The sequence below is a fragment of the Prionailurus bengalensis genome, chromosome D2 (genome assembly GCF_016509475.1).
Source record: "Prionailurus bengalensis isolate Pbe53 chromosome D2, Fcat_Pben_1.1_paternal_pri, whole genome shotgun sequence".
In the NCBI taxonomy this organism is placed as follows: domain Eukaryota; kingdom Metazoa; phylum Chordata; class Mammalia; order Carnivora; family Felidae; genus Prionailurus; species Prionailurus bengalensis.
In genome coordinates, this window is record NC_057351.1 from 85619438 (window position 1) to 85633748 (window position 14311).

At 57.0% G+C, this 14311-nt stretch overlaps 1 protein-coding gene across 1 annotated transcript in view; it reads right to left on the bottom strand.

Annotated features, from left to right (window-relative positions):
* TCERG1L (transcription elongation regulator 1 like) overlaps positions 1–14311 on the bottom strand; it is a 194124-nt gene that overhangs the window by 61484 nt on the left and 118329 nt on the right. The window contains exons 5-6 of the mRNA XM_043597899.1: positions 8019–8110; positions 4614–4702 (exon numbers count right to left, since the gene is read on the bottom strand). Coding sequence (XP_043453834.1) covers positions 4614–4702; positions 8019–8110 — 181 coding nt within the window. The remainder of the gene's footprint in view (positions 1–4613; positions 4703–8018; positions 8111–14311) is intronic.

The following is a 14311-nucleotide window of genomic DNA, read 5'->3' on the forward strand; positions in this document are numbered from 1 at the left end:
GTCTCTCACTGCCTCCGGGGCCTGTCGCTACTGCCTGACCTCTCGCTCCAGGGCAGAAGGCCACAACCAGCCAGCGGCTTCCCCGTGGCCGCACCACGGCCACGAACACGCACCTCTCGCGAGACCACCTCCGTCCTCACGGTAACCGCACGGAAGCCCGGCCGCGGTGGCACCTGCTGTCGGTGCCGGCCTCCTGACCGTGAGCGTCCCCTCGTCTTTGAGCACACCGTGGTCTCGTCCCACGCCGCTGGGAAAGGACTTCCCATTTTGCTATGACGGCATTGCAGACGGAAAACTTGTACTACGTCCACCCTGGCGTTTTGGAAAATGGTACTATTTCAAACCCGATGTTCGTTTTTTTTTTAATTGTACAAAAATTGTGAATTACTTGTAAACCCACAGTCTTCTCAAGAATTTTAAAACGTTGATCGCCGGCTTCGGCATTTATTGTCATGTAAGTGAAAACCTCATGAATTTTACACTTTGTGTGATAGTTACTTTTGACTTTTTTCCGTGTCTTCAATAATTCCAAGGAATATGTTTGCATTATTTTCCAATAAACAGTAATTGCTATGTGGGTCGAAAGCCAAGTTATAAAAAAGGAAGGGGAGGATGGAAAGGAGAAACGGAGAAACAGAAATCTGGAAGACACTAAAGACTGTTCTAGAATTAACACACCAGGAAGCAGGAGCAGATTGGGAAGGACAGCTCAGATGACGCCGCGTCTCTCCCTCTGGCTCTGACTCCCACTTCGAGGTGGATGGGGTGTCCCTTTTTATGAAAGTTCACACACTGTCTTCATTTTCTTCTTTCTCCTTAAAATACCATGCCCCCAATTATGCCATCCTTAAAACCTCCCAAGGGCATTAAGCTAAATGAGCCTCTCAATGGCAGAGTTGGCCGAAGAAATTTTTCTGGGCTCTGAAACCACGCCCAGTGGTTAAGCGGGCACACACTCTTGTCCCCTGTGTCCACTCGGTGTCAGGGCACTGACCTGGCATGTTTGAAGGGCTTAGCACGATGCCAATATTTTTAAGAAGGCTGTACATCTGGCCGTGTCTCCTGGCAGCGAGAAGAGCAGACAGAATCTTAGCCGGGTGAGGACAGTTAAGGAGGCTGTCGGCTCGGGGCGTAACGCACACCGATGAGCCCCCCTGCCCGGGAGGAAGCAGTGCCTTCTCTGCTCTCACTTCCAGACCAGCGTTCGCACCGTCAGGGTCTTTGCTGACCCTGCTTCTTCCTCCCACACGTTCAATTTCTCAGCTCCAACTGGCTAAAAATGTGACCACAGTGAACAAGGCAACAGAGTAAGAGTAGTTTGATTTCCACTTGACGTGTTTTGAGTAGATTCCAAAACTTTGACTTCTTTACTGTGATTCCAGCTTCCCCCTCACCCCCAGCTCTGCAACGGTCAAGAGGATCCTTTCCGAGCCCATTTGGGCTGCACCACTTACCCTGGATCCTCAAGAATCTTCTAGAAATCCTGCATTTTCTCTGGAGAATGTTGGTCCGAGATTAAGGCTCAGGTTCCATAGGTGATGTGTCATTCTCAGATCTGACCAGGGCTGGCAGGCTGACCCCTCACCCTTCCCTCCAGAGGAGGGTCTGCTCCCCAAGGCAGGAAGGGGGCCTTTTGACCCAGGGGACCGCCACGCAGAGGGCGTGCCTTCCGGAATGAGATTTCTCAAGACCTGAGCAGGGAGCCCCGGGCATTGGACTGTGACAGGGGACCCACTTACGAAAGCACAGAGCTTCTTGGGGGTCCCGCCCCGCTCCTGGGTCACCTGACAGCAGCTGCCGGACACGCCAACACCCCCACTCACCTCCAAGGGACCCAGTCACACCCCCCCACCCTCCCCGACCTCCACCTCACATTAACCCCTCCTGGAATACTCCATCTGGGTGAGGGTGTCCTTAAAGCACCAGGGGCAGGTTCAGATGTCCAGACACACAAGTGGCCGGAGAGCACGACGGGTGATAGAGCCCGAATCCCTCACCCGCCGTGGGTCCCTCTGCCCCTGACTGCCTGAGAAGCTGGCTGACCCTCCAGAAGGGCCGACTACCAGCAAACCCCAGCACGAGGCCGACAGCGGGCGGCTCGGGTTAAGCTAGTGAAGGAGACACGGCTCCTCCGGGCGGGAGAGCGTCGCCGCCGGTGACAGATGGCGGTGTCGGCAAAGAGTGCGGTTACAGAGGGTCCCACACGCGCGACACCACGATTAGCAGACCACTCCGCTCGCAAAGCCCCCTCCCAGCTGGAGAGTGAGAGAGTGGGGGCCCTTTCACCCAGCAAGGTCGGGGGTCCGTCCCCATTTGCAGGGGACGTGCGAACCCGGCCCCCAGGGCGTGGAGGGGGTTCCGTCAACACTCACACCCTTCACCCAACGGCGGCGCCACGAAGCCCAGCAGCTCCGCTCCAGGCGGAACAGGGTCGGAAGACACAGACGAGGCGGCAGCTCCCGACACATCGGAGCAGTAACACAGGTTCCAGCCAGCGAGTGTCATTCTGACTCAGAAAGTGCGTCCCTGTGGGGGCGGGGACCTGCACGTGCACCTGCACGTGCACAGGTGACAGCGCCTCCATCCAGCCGGCGTCCTCAAGGCCTGCCCGCCCCATCCTGCCGGCGAGGCGGCGAGAAGACGCCGGAGCCTGGGCCCCGCTGCCGGCCGCTCGGCCGGGGAAGGGCACGCGCCGACGTGTAATTTGCGGGCCGAGGACCCACCCTGCAGCGAGCGATTTCCCCGACCCCGCTTAGCACTGTGCGTCCAACACGGTATGACCTACGGGGCAGACAGACCACGGCTTCACAGTGAGAAACGCCCAGTGCTCAAGGTCACACATTCCACCTAATTATAACCCTGCAAGACAAGGGCAGCATCCCCAGCTCGGCGTGACAGGGCCGCTCCCCTGTGCTGAATTTACCCCAACCCCCTACACACGACTTGTAAAGCGCACCTGTCTTAGACACACACCGGACACAGTCTGCATGCAGAAGGCCCCAAAAGGCCCCGAGCAGCACGTGTGGCATAATAAGAAAGAAATGTTTGGTCTTCGTCCTTCACTGCACCCCTGGCACCGACCTCCCAAAGCCCTTGGGATTGGCTGAGTGATCGGAACACCTTTTTTTATTCGCCGGGAGCCCCTCTGACCACCGCTGGGTCCACGCCGACGAGGTGACTCCTGGAGGGCAGGGCAGGTCACCAGAAAGACCAAGCAGGTGATTCGAAGGTCGGTCCTTCTGTTCCACCCCCAGCCGCCAGGGAGGGGCCGCAGATGGGAGTCCAGTCCCCCGGCCGGTGACGCCGGTGATGCAATCAGTCATGCCTTCGTAAGGAACCTTCCAGAAAGCCCCCGGAAGAGCGGGGTCCGGGGAGCTTCCTGCTCGTGGACACTCCTGCCCTGGCGGTGGCGCTCTCCGGGGCACGGATGTTCCTGGACCCCCCTCCCCACACAGCTCAGCCACCGGGTCTCTTCCGTCTGCCAGTCCATGCTTCCTGATCAAACTGCAACCGTGAGCAAACCTTTTTCCTGGGCTCTGTGAGTCATGCTGGCAAATTACCAGACCTGAGGGGAGGTCGTGGGAACCCCCGAATCTGCAATCAGCCAGACCAAAGTGCGGGTGGCCCGGGACCCCATTTGCATCCAGATCTGCTGCGAGGGTAGCACTGGGGGACTGAGCCCTTAGCCTGTGGGGCCTGGGCAACTCTGAGTTGGAGTCGGAACTGAATTGAATTGCAGGACGCTCCCTAAGTGTTGGGGCCCCTGGAGACGCGGGTGTGAACTCTGTGTTAGCAGAAGGAGGCTCTTCCCCAAGAGGCGTTTTCAGGGTGCACAGTGGCTGCGGCCGAAGACAGAGGGCGGGAGGCCGCCAGGTGCTGGCCGACACTGACCGCCGACCGTGCAGAGAAGGGAGGAATGGTCCAGTGGCTCCAGTTAAGAGCATTATTTACCACAACAAGCAGGTGATGGGGGCATCGGTGGTCACGTCAGACGGGGACCAGTAGCGGGTGGCTTTCCTACCCAGGAGGCACGTGAAGCCGACCCAGGGCGCTGCGTGTGCTGTCCGAATTAGCTGCTCCTGCCAGCTCTGTCCTACCTTCTAATCTTCAGGTTTTAAAACTCATTTTTATCATAATAACCTTTTTCTTCTGCTTCCAAATTACTCCATTATAAAAGGACATTTTAAAAAACCAAAGACAGTGGCTCCCTCGTGGAGGCTAGTTTGAGCACAGCATACTCAAAGATCAGGAATCCTCACAGGGCAGCTGGAGAAAGCCAGACACATCTTTAATTAACAGCCATTCAGTTACTAGCTTCTTGGAGGGAAAACAGCTCTTTGAAGCGTAATGCGTGCTGCCTTTTCTTCAGACACCGTCTTTCGCTGATACATACGCAACAACTTATTATTTTAACACAGATTTGCAAATGCACGGGAGCAGGATAACTTATCACTTAAATGCTACTTTTCTTTCTGCAGCATTTGACAACAGTATGGTGCTGATACCTGCCGTGAGCCACAAATTAATTTCTTAAAGCACGGCATTATCTAAGGAACGTGCACGTTCTCTTTAGTGCCAACCAACCATCGCTCCCATGGCTCGAGGCATCTTACCAGGGGGATCCGGGCACCGGGGTAGAGGCCACGGGTCTGTTGCCCTTTGCTGCGCTGTCCTCTCTTGTGACTAGTATCGACGGAGGCTCCTTTTAACAGAAAGAGAAGGAGAGCACTTTTTTTTTTAAATTTAAACACTCGTCTTCAATTAGGCAACCAAGTGAAGGGCAACACGGTTCATGCAGACACCCGCTGGATAATGACCCGCTCAGTACAGCTAAGCCAATGGGACTGAGCAATTATGCTGAGAATACGGAATTTAAGGCACAACAGGCCGTGCTGAGGAATTCAGACCAAGGCATCTCCCTGATCACCCCAGATTGGCTAGACTATCTGCTTTTGCAGATACACAGAAAGGCAGCCACCACCAAGAGATGGCCTGTGGATGCCTTAACATCTCAGGGGCAAAACATCACACAGGATTCATCTCCAGAAATGGGCCGACCCAGAGGCTGGGGTCCAGTGCTTCCAAGACTGTGCGCTCTGGGAGGGAATCTAGAAGCTGCAAGGAGGCCTGGGTCCACCCGGACTTCCTCATCTGGGCCCCTGAGGACGGGGGGCGGGGGGCACGAGCCCACGTCCTTGTAGCATCTGGTGATGTTCTCTCCTTCCCGAGCACCTAGCTGGGGGCGGAGATGGGGGGTGGTGCAAGGGATTCTGGGGCAGAGTTGGGTTTGAAAATCACTCTGTATCTGTGGCTCTATTTAGAAAACAAAGAATGTTTGAACATTACACCACCTAGAAGAAAATGAAGATGTATTCTCTAATATTAAAAAGGAAAAAAAAAACAACAAAACTTTAGCGGTGTGGTAAGGACATGTTTTTCCTCTCCCGGCTGTCTCTACAGTTTTAATCTCAAACTTAGAATAATAACACTGTGTTCTCCTTCTCTGAAAAAATCAGATGAGATTAAAAAACACCAGAATGTACTCAAAGCAACAACCAGGCTCTCAGAGGAGACTGTCATTTGCAATTAAAGCTCTGGATTCAGGGGCGCCTGGGTGGCGCAGTCGGTTAAGCGTCCGACTTCAGCCAGGTCACGATCTCGCGGTCCGTGAGTTCGAGCCCCGCGTCAGGCTCTGGGCTGATGGCTCAGAGCCTGGAGCCTGTTTCCGATTCTGTGTCTCCCTCTCTCTCTGCCCCTCCCCCGTTCATGCTCTGTCTCTCTCTGTCCCAAAAATAAATAAACGTTGAAAAAAAAATTTAAAAAAACAAAAAAAAAAAGCTCTGGATTCATTGAGTTGAGTTGAGTTGAATTGAATTGAATTGAATTGAATTGAATTGAATGGAAGAAGGCCATCCTAAAATTCCGGGATCTCTATTCCCACCACTGTTCGTGCCAGGACCTTATGGGATGAGACACTGTAGGTGAGGTGATCAGCGGCCCGTGTGGGTGACGGGGCCGGGAGGTCAGCGCTGCACACGGCAGAGCCGGCCAGCGGGGAGGGCGCGGGCACAGAAGTCCACGCGCTGATCCGGGGCCCTGAGGGCTGCACCCCCTGTACGTCGCGTCAGCCTCCCTTCACACACAGGAGCTGGAAAGGCAAACGCTAGATCCTGGGGGCACGGGAACACGAGATCCAGACAAAAAGCCGAGAGAATCCCAGTGTCTCCAAAGCCCGGGCCGCAGTAAGTCCCACGCACAGAAACGTGGCATCTGCGTGGCTGACCCTGTTGCCATCTGCCCACCCACGAGCTGGGGACAGAATGGCCCACGTGGTCGGGGGTGAGTGGCTGGTCGAGCAGAGCCGGCCAAGAGGAAGGACACAAGTCGTGGGATGAAAATGTTCCCCCGGAAGAGTCCCTGCGTGGCCTCCGGGTGAGGGCAGAGGGCAAGGCACGTCTCCAACAGACCTAACGCCCAGGAGCGAAGGGGTCAGGACGCCTCTTTCGCACGTGTGCTTCCCTGCTGGGGGCCCCCTGTGACCCTCTGCTCACCCACACAGAAAATTTCACTGAATACGTGAGGCTTAATTTATATAATTATCCTTAAGTTCTACAGTTGAAGAATAATATCTTTTAGACTTTTTGGGGAGCAGAAGATGCCTTTCCTTCCTGTGAGGGGGGGAAAAAAAGGTCAGGATGAATAATGAGCCTAACAGGAAGGACTCAGACAGTGGTGTTAAAAATATATGTCTATTGAGACCACAGTTTCCATTACTGATCCAATTAGAGAAACAAGGGGAGATTTTCATCATGGAGCTAACTGAACGGTAGAGACCCAATGAGAGCCTCTGAGTACTAGGTCTCCCCAGCTAATCACTCACACAGCTCTGGCGCGGCGAGATTGGTGACGGCGACTAACGTTCGGATTTGGCAATGCTGGGATTCTCTACTGCTAATTACCAGGGTCTGCTTCTTGTTGCACGCGCCAGTTATGATTTCCTGTTGGTGATAAAAATGGCTCATCGTGGCATAAAACTCCCTTTCCATGCTACGGTAATGAAACTGAATTGGAGGTGTGGACCCCAGTGATGAAGTGGTTAAGGCACTAGAAAGGGTGTTTGTTTAATAAACATGTAATACTGGCACGGATGCTGATCTCTTCCAGAGAAATCCTGCACCAGGGAGCAAAGGTGTCATCTGCACTAACATTCGTGACGCACTGACACCATTTAGCGCCGGCCCTAAGGATGAGAAGAGGCGCCCGTGTCCATGATGGTGCCCCCGACCGTCCCTAAGGGGGGAACCGGCAGGACAGCCGGTGGGTACAGGAGGGTTCGCGGGGCCGGCGGGAGCAGAGACGCACCCGTGGAGGTGAAGTCAGAACGTTCACAAGACCCTGGGGCGACCACAGGCCTCCGAGATACCTGACAGCTTGGAGCAAATGAAATTTGTGATTTTCAAAGACAGCGATAAAAGCTCATCCCTCGGGTCTTTCGTGGGAAGGTAAATGTGCCGAGCACATCCACGGTCAATCCTTAAAATGCCACTTGGCAGAGAGGCAGAGAGAAGGGCCTGAGACTGGAAAGTGTGGAGAAAAAACCGATGTGTGTGGGGCTTGACGCACACGAATTTTAAACATCCGGAAACAGGCTCTGGCTTTGCCCTGTGGTGTCTGTGGCCCTGCAGCCCCGTGGCGTCTGTGGCCCTCTCCCGAAAGCGGGCGCGGCACACCCGGGAAGCCCAGGTCACCACATGGAGCCCCGGCCTTGCGAGGCCTGGAGCCAGGACCCGAGGGGAAGGCCTGGCGGCTTTTACCAAAGCCCGGGGCACCCACCCCTCTCGTCCGCGATCTGGAATCCACGTTCTCGCTGGATTTGACTCCGCTTCACAGAGCAGACCCCAAAGCGTCAGCGAACGACAGGAGGGGTGAGGGGTAGGACCCGAGGGGTGCTCTGGGCCCGGTGCCCCTGAACCCCGGGGTTCAGGCCTGCAGAGCACAAGCAGAGTCCAGAGACCAACCTTGTCTTCTCCGTCCCCGGCCCGGCTCTTCCTGTCCGCGTGCAGCATCAGGCCGGGAGGACAGGGCGCTCGGCCACGCTCTCTGCTTTTATCTGTTGGACCAAAACAATTGCATTAGCATCCCATCCGTCACACCAATTTGGAAAAACAGGGACAAAAAGTGGCCTCGGACGTTCAAACTGGCTGCACACGGTGGACCTCCCGCAGAAAGGCCGTGCTGGCACAGGCCCTGACGGGGCCTCGTGACCAAGTCCCTCCGACGACACTGAGCTCCCTGGCAACTCCATCGGAGCCTGTGCACCGGCCACAGCACTACTGGCCACAGCTGATGGACCAGGCCCCGGGGGGTGTGGGTTGACGGCCATAACCTGACAGACTTTTCCTCCTTGACGAGGAAAAGGGTCAACATGGGGCCGAAGAGCCAGGCTTTCTTAGGCTTTGGGGGCTGGTGGCCACGATGGGCCACCCTTGGCCCCCATCCTGACCAGGGGACGGGCGGGGCCCACGACGGTCACACCCCAAGTCACCACAGTACACCACCCACACAGCACTTTGAACAGAGATTAGATTTCACCTTCTTCTAAAATGTCCACTCAACCCTCAGACATTTGCAAGCGGGAAACAGGTGCAGTGAAACACAGCAAGACTAACCGCTGTTTTAATACTAAGAATTTTAAAAATCCCAAGCCATCTAACCACACGCCAACCTAACAGATTCATCCTGGAAGGGGCTTGAAGGTCAGGACCCCGGGGCTGCTGTCCGTCCCGAAGTTAGGAAGGCCCTGGCTGATGGTTCCCTGGGGAAGGGAGGAAGGCGTAGAAACAGCACCACTTCACACGTGTGTGTGTGTGCACGCATATGTGCACACACACGCACAGAGCAGGGGCAGGGAAGGTCCCTGTGCTCGCAGGGCGGGGCAGGGAAGGGCAGAGCTGGGAGGCCAGGTGGGGCCACCTACCTCCACCCCACCTTCCTTACCCTGCTGCAGACTCTGGCTTCCTCTGCCGCCGATCCCGGCAAGGAGGCCACGGGAAGGGGCCACACGGGCGGGGACCCCTCGTGGGGCCCTGCATCTGTCCGCGGCGGGCGTCTACACCTGGAACCCTTGGGGCCACAGACCCGGGTCCTGCAGGGCAATCTGTCCCAGAGCCCAGAGGCGGTCAGCTCTGACCACCGGGCCCCGGGGTAGCCGTGACCACCAGCAACCCCCGACACCACCGGCAACCCCCAATATGGGTCCACCTCCGGATCGGCCCTGGGGAGGAACCATCCAGCCTTCATTGAACTGGGAAACCGAACCTGAGTCAAGAACATTCCAAGCTCACGGGCAGCGGACACATTTTATTGTCGCTCACGGAGATAAGCAGAGCCCAGGGCCGCGCCGACATCTCCAGAACCCGTAGGGACTGCCGCCCAAGGCCCGTTTCTCGTCCAGGTGTGAGGAGCAGTGGGGAGCCTGGGCACCCAGGTCCCTGCGGGTCCACGCAGGCCTGTGCCGCCACCGCACCCCCAGCCCCATGGCACGGAAGGCGGCGGGGCCTCACGTCCACGCAGAGGGAGTGGCTAAGTGGGGGAAATGACCGACGCGGCAGCAAAACGCAGCAGAAAGTGAGGCGCTGCCCGGGAAAGCGAAGGGGAGACAAGCAGGACTCAGTCTACCGAATGTCTCAGGAGGGTGGGTTTCTCACCCTGAAATCACAGGACCACTTCCGCCAGTGTTTTATGTCGTACGCGGGGATGACGCGTCCTCACGTTAATGATGCCTGATTCACCAGCGTCAACGTCCAAGCCCCTTCCATCCACACTTCCTCCCGCGGCCGCGCACTCCCCGCTCTACTCCGTGGAGACCATCTGTGCGCAAAGACTCATGATCTCAACATCCGGCTACCTCAGCCATGTTGTCTTCCTCTGCTGGAACCGGCCGAGAAGCAAGTGTGGGCGATTCAGCTAGATCACGGGCACACTTTCCGGATACCCTGTCTCCCGCACCCATCCCAGGGGCCCCTGCCTGTAACAAGACCCCAGACCCCAGGGATCCCCATCTGGGCTGCAGCCCACGGCCCCTCGATCCGGCCACCCACCAACTGTGCTCGAGACGGGAGAGGGCTCGTCCAGGAGGCCTCTGAGAAGCGGGTCTGGAGCCCCCAACTCCTCTCCCACCAGCAGAGGAGGAAACAGGGTTGGGAGAGAGCGTGCGGCCAAGTCTGGGTGTGGGTGGGGGGATGTCTAGATGGGCCAGAGACACGAGTGGGCCTGTGTCAGGGGGGACCGTGGAGGACAGGAGGACCCACGGACGGCGGGTGTCCCGAGGAGCCAGGAGACGGAAGCAGGTCGCCCACCTACACTGCTTCTGAGCCCTCAGGGAACAGCGTTAAAGGGGCTCCCAGAGCCGCCAGGCGGGGCCCCAGACCCATGCTCCTTGTTGTGCGAGGGAGGCCACAGAGTGAGCTGAGCCCACCCTCCTGTGTCCCCGTAGAGACCCAGCCCAAAGCAGGCCTGAGGGGCAGAAAGACTCTGACTTGGAGCAGAGTCCCGCTCTTCGGTGATGGCCCGGGACTCTACCTGTTTAGTTACGGCACTGAGCCTGGCTTTGCGGCTAGAGATGAGGGGACGGAGCCAGGCCTGAAGGGGCCGTGCGGGGAGACGAGATCGACGGACTCCACGCCTCCCCGTGGTGTCTCCGCAGAAGGTCACAGCACTCGTGAACCAGGATGCGCATCGCTGACTTCTCCGCGTGAGAATAACACACACACCGTGGAAAGTGTGCCAGGAGACCTGACCGTGGGCTGGGGTTCGCCCAGCTAATCTCAAATGCAAGTTGCCTTACTGAGGTTTACTCCCTCATTATCTCAACACAACATGAAAATAGTTGAAAATAGTTGATCTTGGTGAAAATCAGCTTCCGGAATCTGGCTTTGGAGGTAATGGATTTGCACGGCTCCCTGTGACTGGCTCTCTGAGGCCGGGGAGATCATTTCAAAGCCCCGCATCACAGCCCCAGACCCCAGACTCTGTGGGACACGTGCTCCCACAGAGTCTGCATCTTCTAACAGTCCTGGGTTTACAGCCGCCCGCGGCACCGTGGGCTCTCACGCGTGATCGGGTCGGCGTCTGGGCCGTTCCGCCGTGGAAATGCCTGCTCTGCGGCTCCCCGGGGGCCGCTTGTGGGGTCTGCTCTGACAGGTTCACGGACTCCCTGCCCTGGGCCTCTCCACAGACTCCGCTGATGTCATAAAACACTCCCCGGGGTGTCAGAGAGAACGAGTTTATGGAGGGAAATGTACCAGCCGTGATAGCAGAGGCACCGAGGCCCCCGGGCCTGTGCTGTGTTTCGCCCACGGAGGGAGGCGGGTGCTCAGAACTTTCAGGGCTATCTGCCTATTAATCATGCCCAGCTCCGCGATTTGGAGTGCTCTCAAATGGCCTGCGGTTCGATTTTCCTCCCGGCCGGGCTGAGAGGCGAGTGGGCCTGGAAGGACGGACGGAGGAAAGGTGTCTGCTGAAAATCGCCACGTCCGTCAACTGAAACGTAGTTATTTGCTGCTTGTGTGGAGTCCGCACAGCCCTGGTGCTGGTGGGGGAGGTGCGGGGCAAGTGAGGTGAGCAATTATACGTCCGTCAGGGTGACCCGAGGAGACCACGGAGGAGGACGCTCGGAAGGCGAGCAGTGGCGGTCATTTAACCCCTTGGAAAAAACCGAGGTTTCCGGCCCCAGATCAAAGGCAGCTTTCAGGGCACAGGATGGGGCAGCAGGCCTGCTGGGAGCTCTGCCCTCCATTCAGCAGATGCTACACATATTAGATAAAGCACTAGGTTTTTTTAAAAACATTCAAAAAACTGTTTTTTTTTTAAATTATTAAAATGAACTGCAGACAAGTCAAAAGTGCCTAACTTATCAAAAAGATACGAGAAACGTATCAGTATCTCCTCATCCACAGGAAAATTCTACATTCAGTCTAGTTCCAACTCAGTAAGTATTGACCTCTCTTGCTCTGAGGCTCTCCATCTACAAAATAAACTAACCTCCTGAGTGTCTTCCGGTCTGGGGACTCGAAGAGTCATCTCCATGCTGGGAACTCTTGGGGGTATATCTCAAGGAAAGAGAAGTGACCTTGGGGGGGGATGGTGAGAACAGTCTTTGGGGTTCCTGCTGGGGAGAAGGGCCAACTCTGGAAAACGGATTAACCCCAAGGAAGAGGGCAGGAGAGATAACTAACCGTTTCTATTCTGAAGGCCAGTAATGACCTCTGATGGACGGTTCCTTTGGAACCCACCCTCTCCGATGGATTTGGAATTAAGTGGGAAGTCTCCTCGTAGGCCGAGGGACCCCTAACTCACCCACGTCTCCCCCAGGGTGCCACGAGGTTGAAGGGGACCGCGAGACATCCTGAGTCCTCTGGCTGTTGCAGACCACTGGCCGTACAGGAAGAAGATCCACATCACCGACCCAGCACGCACGCCGGCCTCAGCCTGCAGCGTGCTGGACGTCAGCCGTGAGACGGGTTCGACAGAGGCCCACGGCGGGGGAGCCGTGCCTACACACAGGTGTCTCCCCCCAGTGGCCTCCGCTCCCGAGAAGCCTGTACATGTGGGTGTCAGGGGACAGACACCCCTGCAGTCAGGGCAGCTCCGCTGTCTGCGTTTGCCACAGTCTGGCGACCTCATTTCCGCGTTTGAATGTTCCCACCTCCGAGAGCAGACAGTTCATCACGTGCAAACAGCAGTGTCTTATGGAGAGCAATGGGTGTTATTTCCACCTTGCACACGGTCTCCCCACAAGCACCACCTTGAAATTATCTCCCCGACGCTCGAGCAAAGCAGGGGCGATCATCTCGCTTTACACGCAAGGAAAACAGACCAGGTGAGCCGTTTCCCAGGTTACAAAATAACCCATCAGGGAGGGCAGACTTGGTTTGTCAATTTAAGTGGCATCGGGCTCCCCCAAATATCTGACAATAAAATAAGGAGAAAAGTGCAACTGACGGTTAAGATAATAAAAATGACAGACTCCGGCCTGTCGTACGCGGTTCTAAATGAGGCTGGGAGAGCACGCTGGTTTTCAGAGTCTGCTTCCGGGGAACTAACGCCTCGAAGGGAGACCCCGCCCCTCCCCGGGAAAGTGGGGCTTCCCCTTGACTGCTGCCCCGTGGTGAGTCAGCAGGGGCCGCCGGTCCGGGGTGCCGACGGACAGACGGATGCAAGCAGGAGAGGCACAGGCTCCAGAGGCTGACAACAGGTGGGGTCCCAGCCTCGGCAGAGTGACGGGGGAGCGGCTGTGACGGCCTGGAACAGGAGGTCACTCCTTCCGTCCCTCTGCCCTTCGTCGTGCCGCCCGCCCCGAGGAGCCCCTCACCCCGTCCCTACGGGCCTTAACAAGGTCACCACGGAAGGACGAGCCCTGCTGGGAGGACCGTGCGGAAAGGGCAAGGCTGAGCGGCTGCCCTCGGGTTCTCAACCCCCAGCTCAGCGGCCGGAAGGCGGAGACGGAGACCCAAGTTCCTGGGAACCTCCCCGCCGTGCCGGCAAGCTGGGCAGTCAGCGTGGCCGTGCACAGAGGAGGCAAAGGTGGGCGGTGACGGGGATCCCGTTCTCCTGTCCCCTCCTCTCACCAGGGACACCCAGGCCGGGTCTCCCACCCTCTCAAGCCGCGTTACCATACAGAGTGGCCGCCACGGCTGGGATCAGGAGGCCACGAGTCAATGTCCCCGGACACCTGGGAGTGTGGCTGCCTGGGTGTGAAGACGAGGCTGCGAATGTCCACTCCCAGCAAGCCCACGCCCCGGCAGCAAAGGCAGAAATCCTGAGGTTAGCCAAGTTTGGGCCGTTTGCTCAGAGAGTCTCATGGGGACGGAAAGACCTGGTAAGTGCCGGGCAGCGGAGCCTCGGAGACCGTGACCTGGAGCCTGCTCAGCGGGTACAGCGTCGGGAGGCCGGGACAGCACGTGCAGGGAGGGCCTAGGGTGCAAAGGGTCACTCGAAGGGGCCAGGGGTGTCAGAAACCTGCCGTGTCCTGGCCCGCCTTCCTGTTCCCCCAGCAGAGGCTGCCACATGAGGTCTAAGGGCACCTTCTGGAGCTCTGCTGCAACTGGAGACTATTTTCCTATAAATGGCAAATCACTTCTGAGTCCTTCTAAATTTTTCATGGACAGTGATTCCCAGAGTTGACAAGCTGCAGAGAAAACTCATTTTCTACCTGTTTGTAACATCCTGGATCTCACTTTGCAGGAACAAAGGGTTTTAAAACACTCAGTTTAGAGGCCGTGAGCTTGGCTGTGACATGTTTTCACCCCGG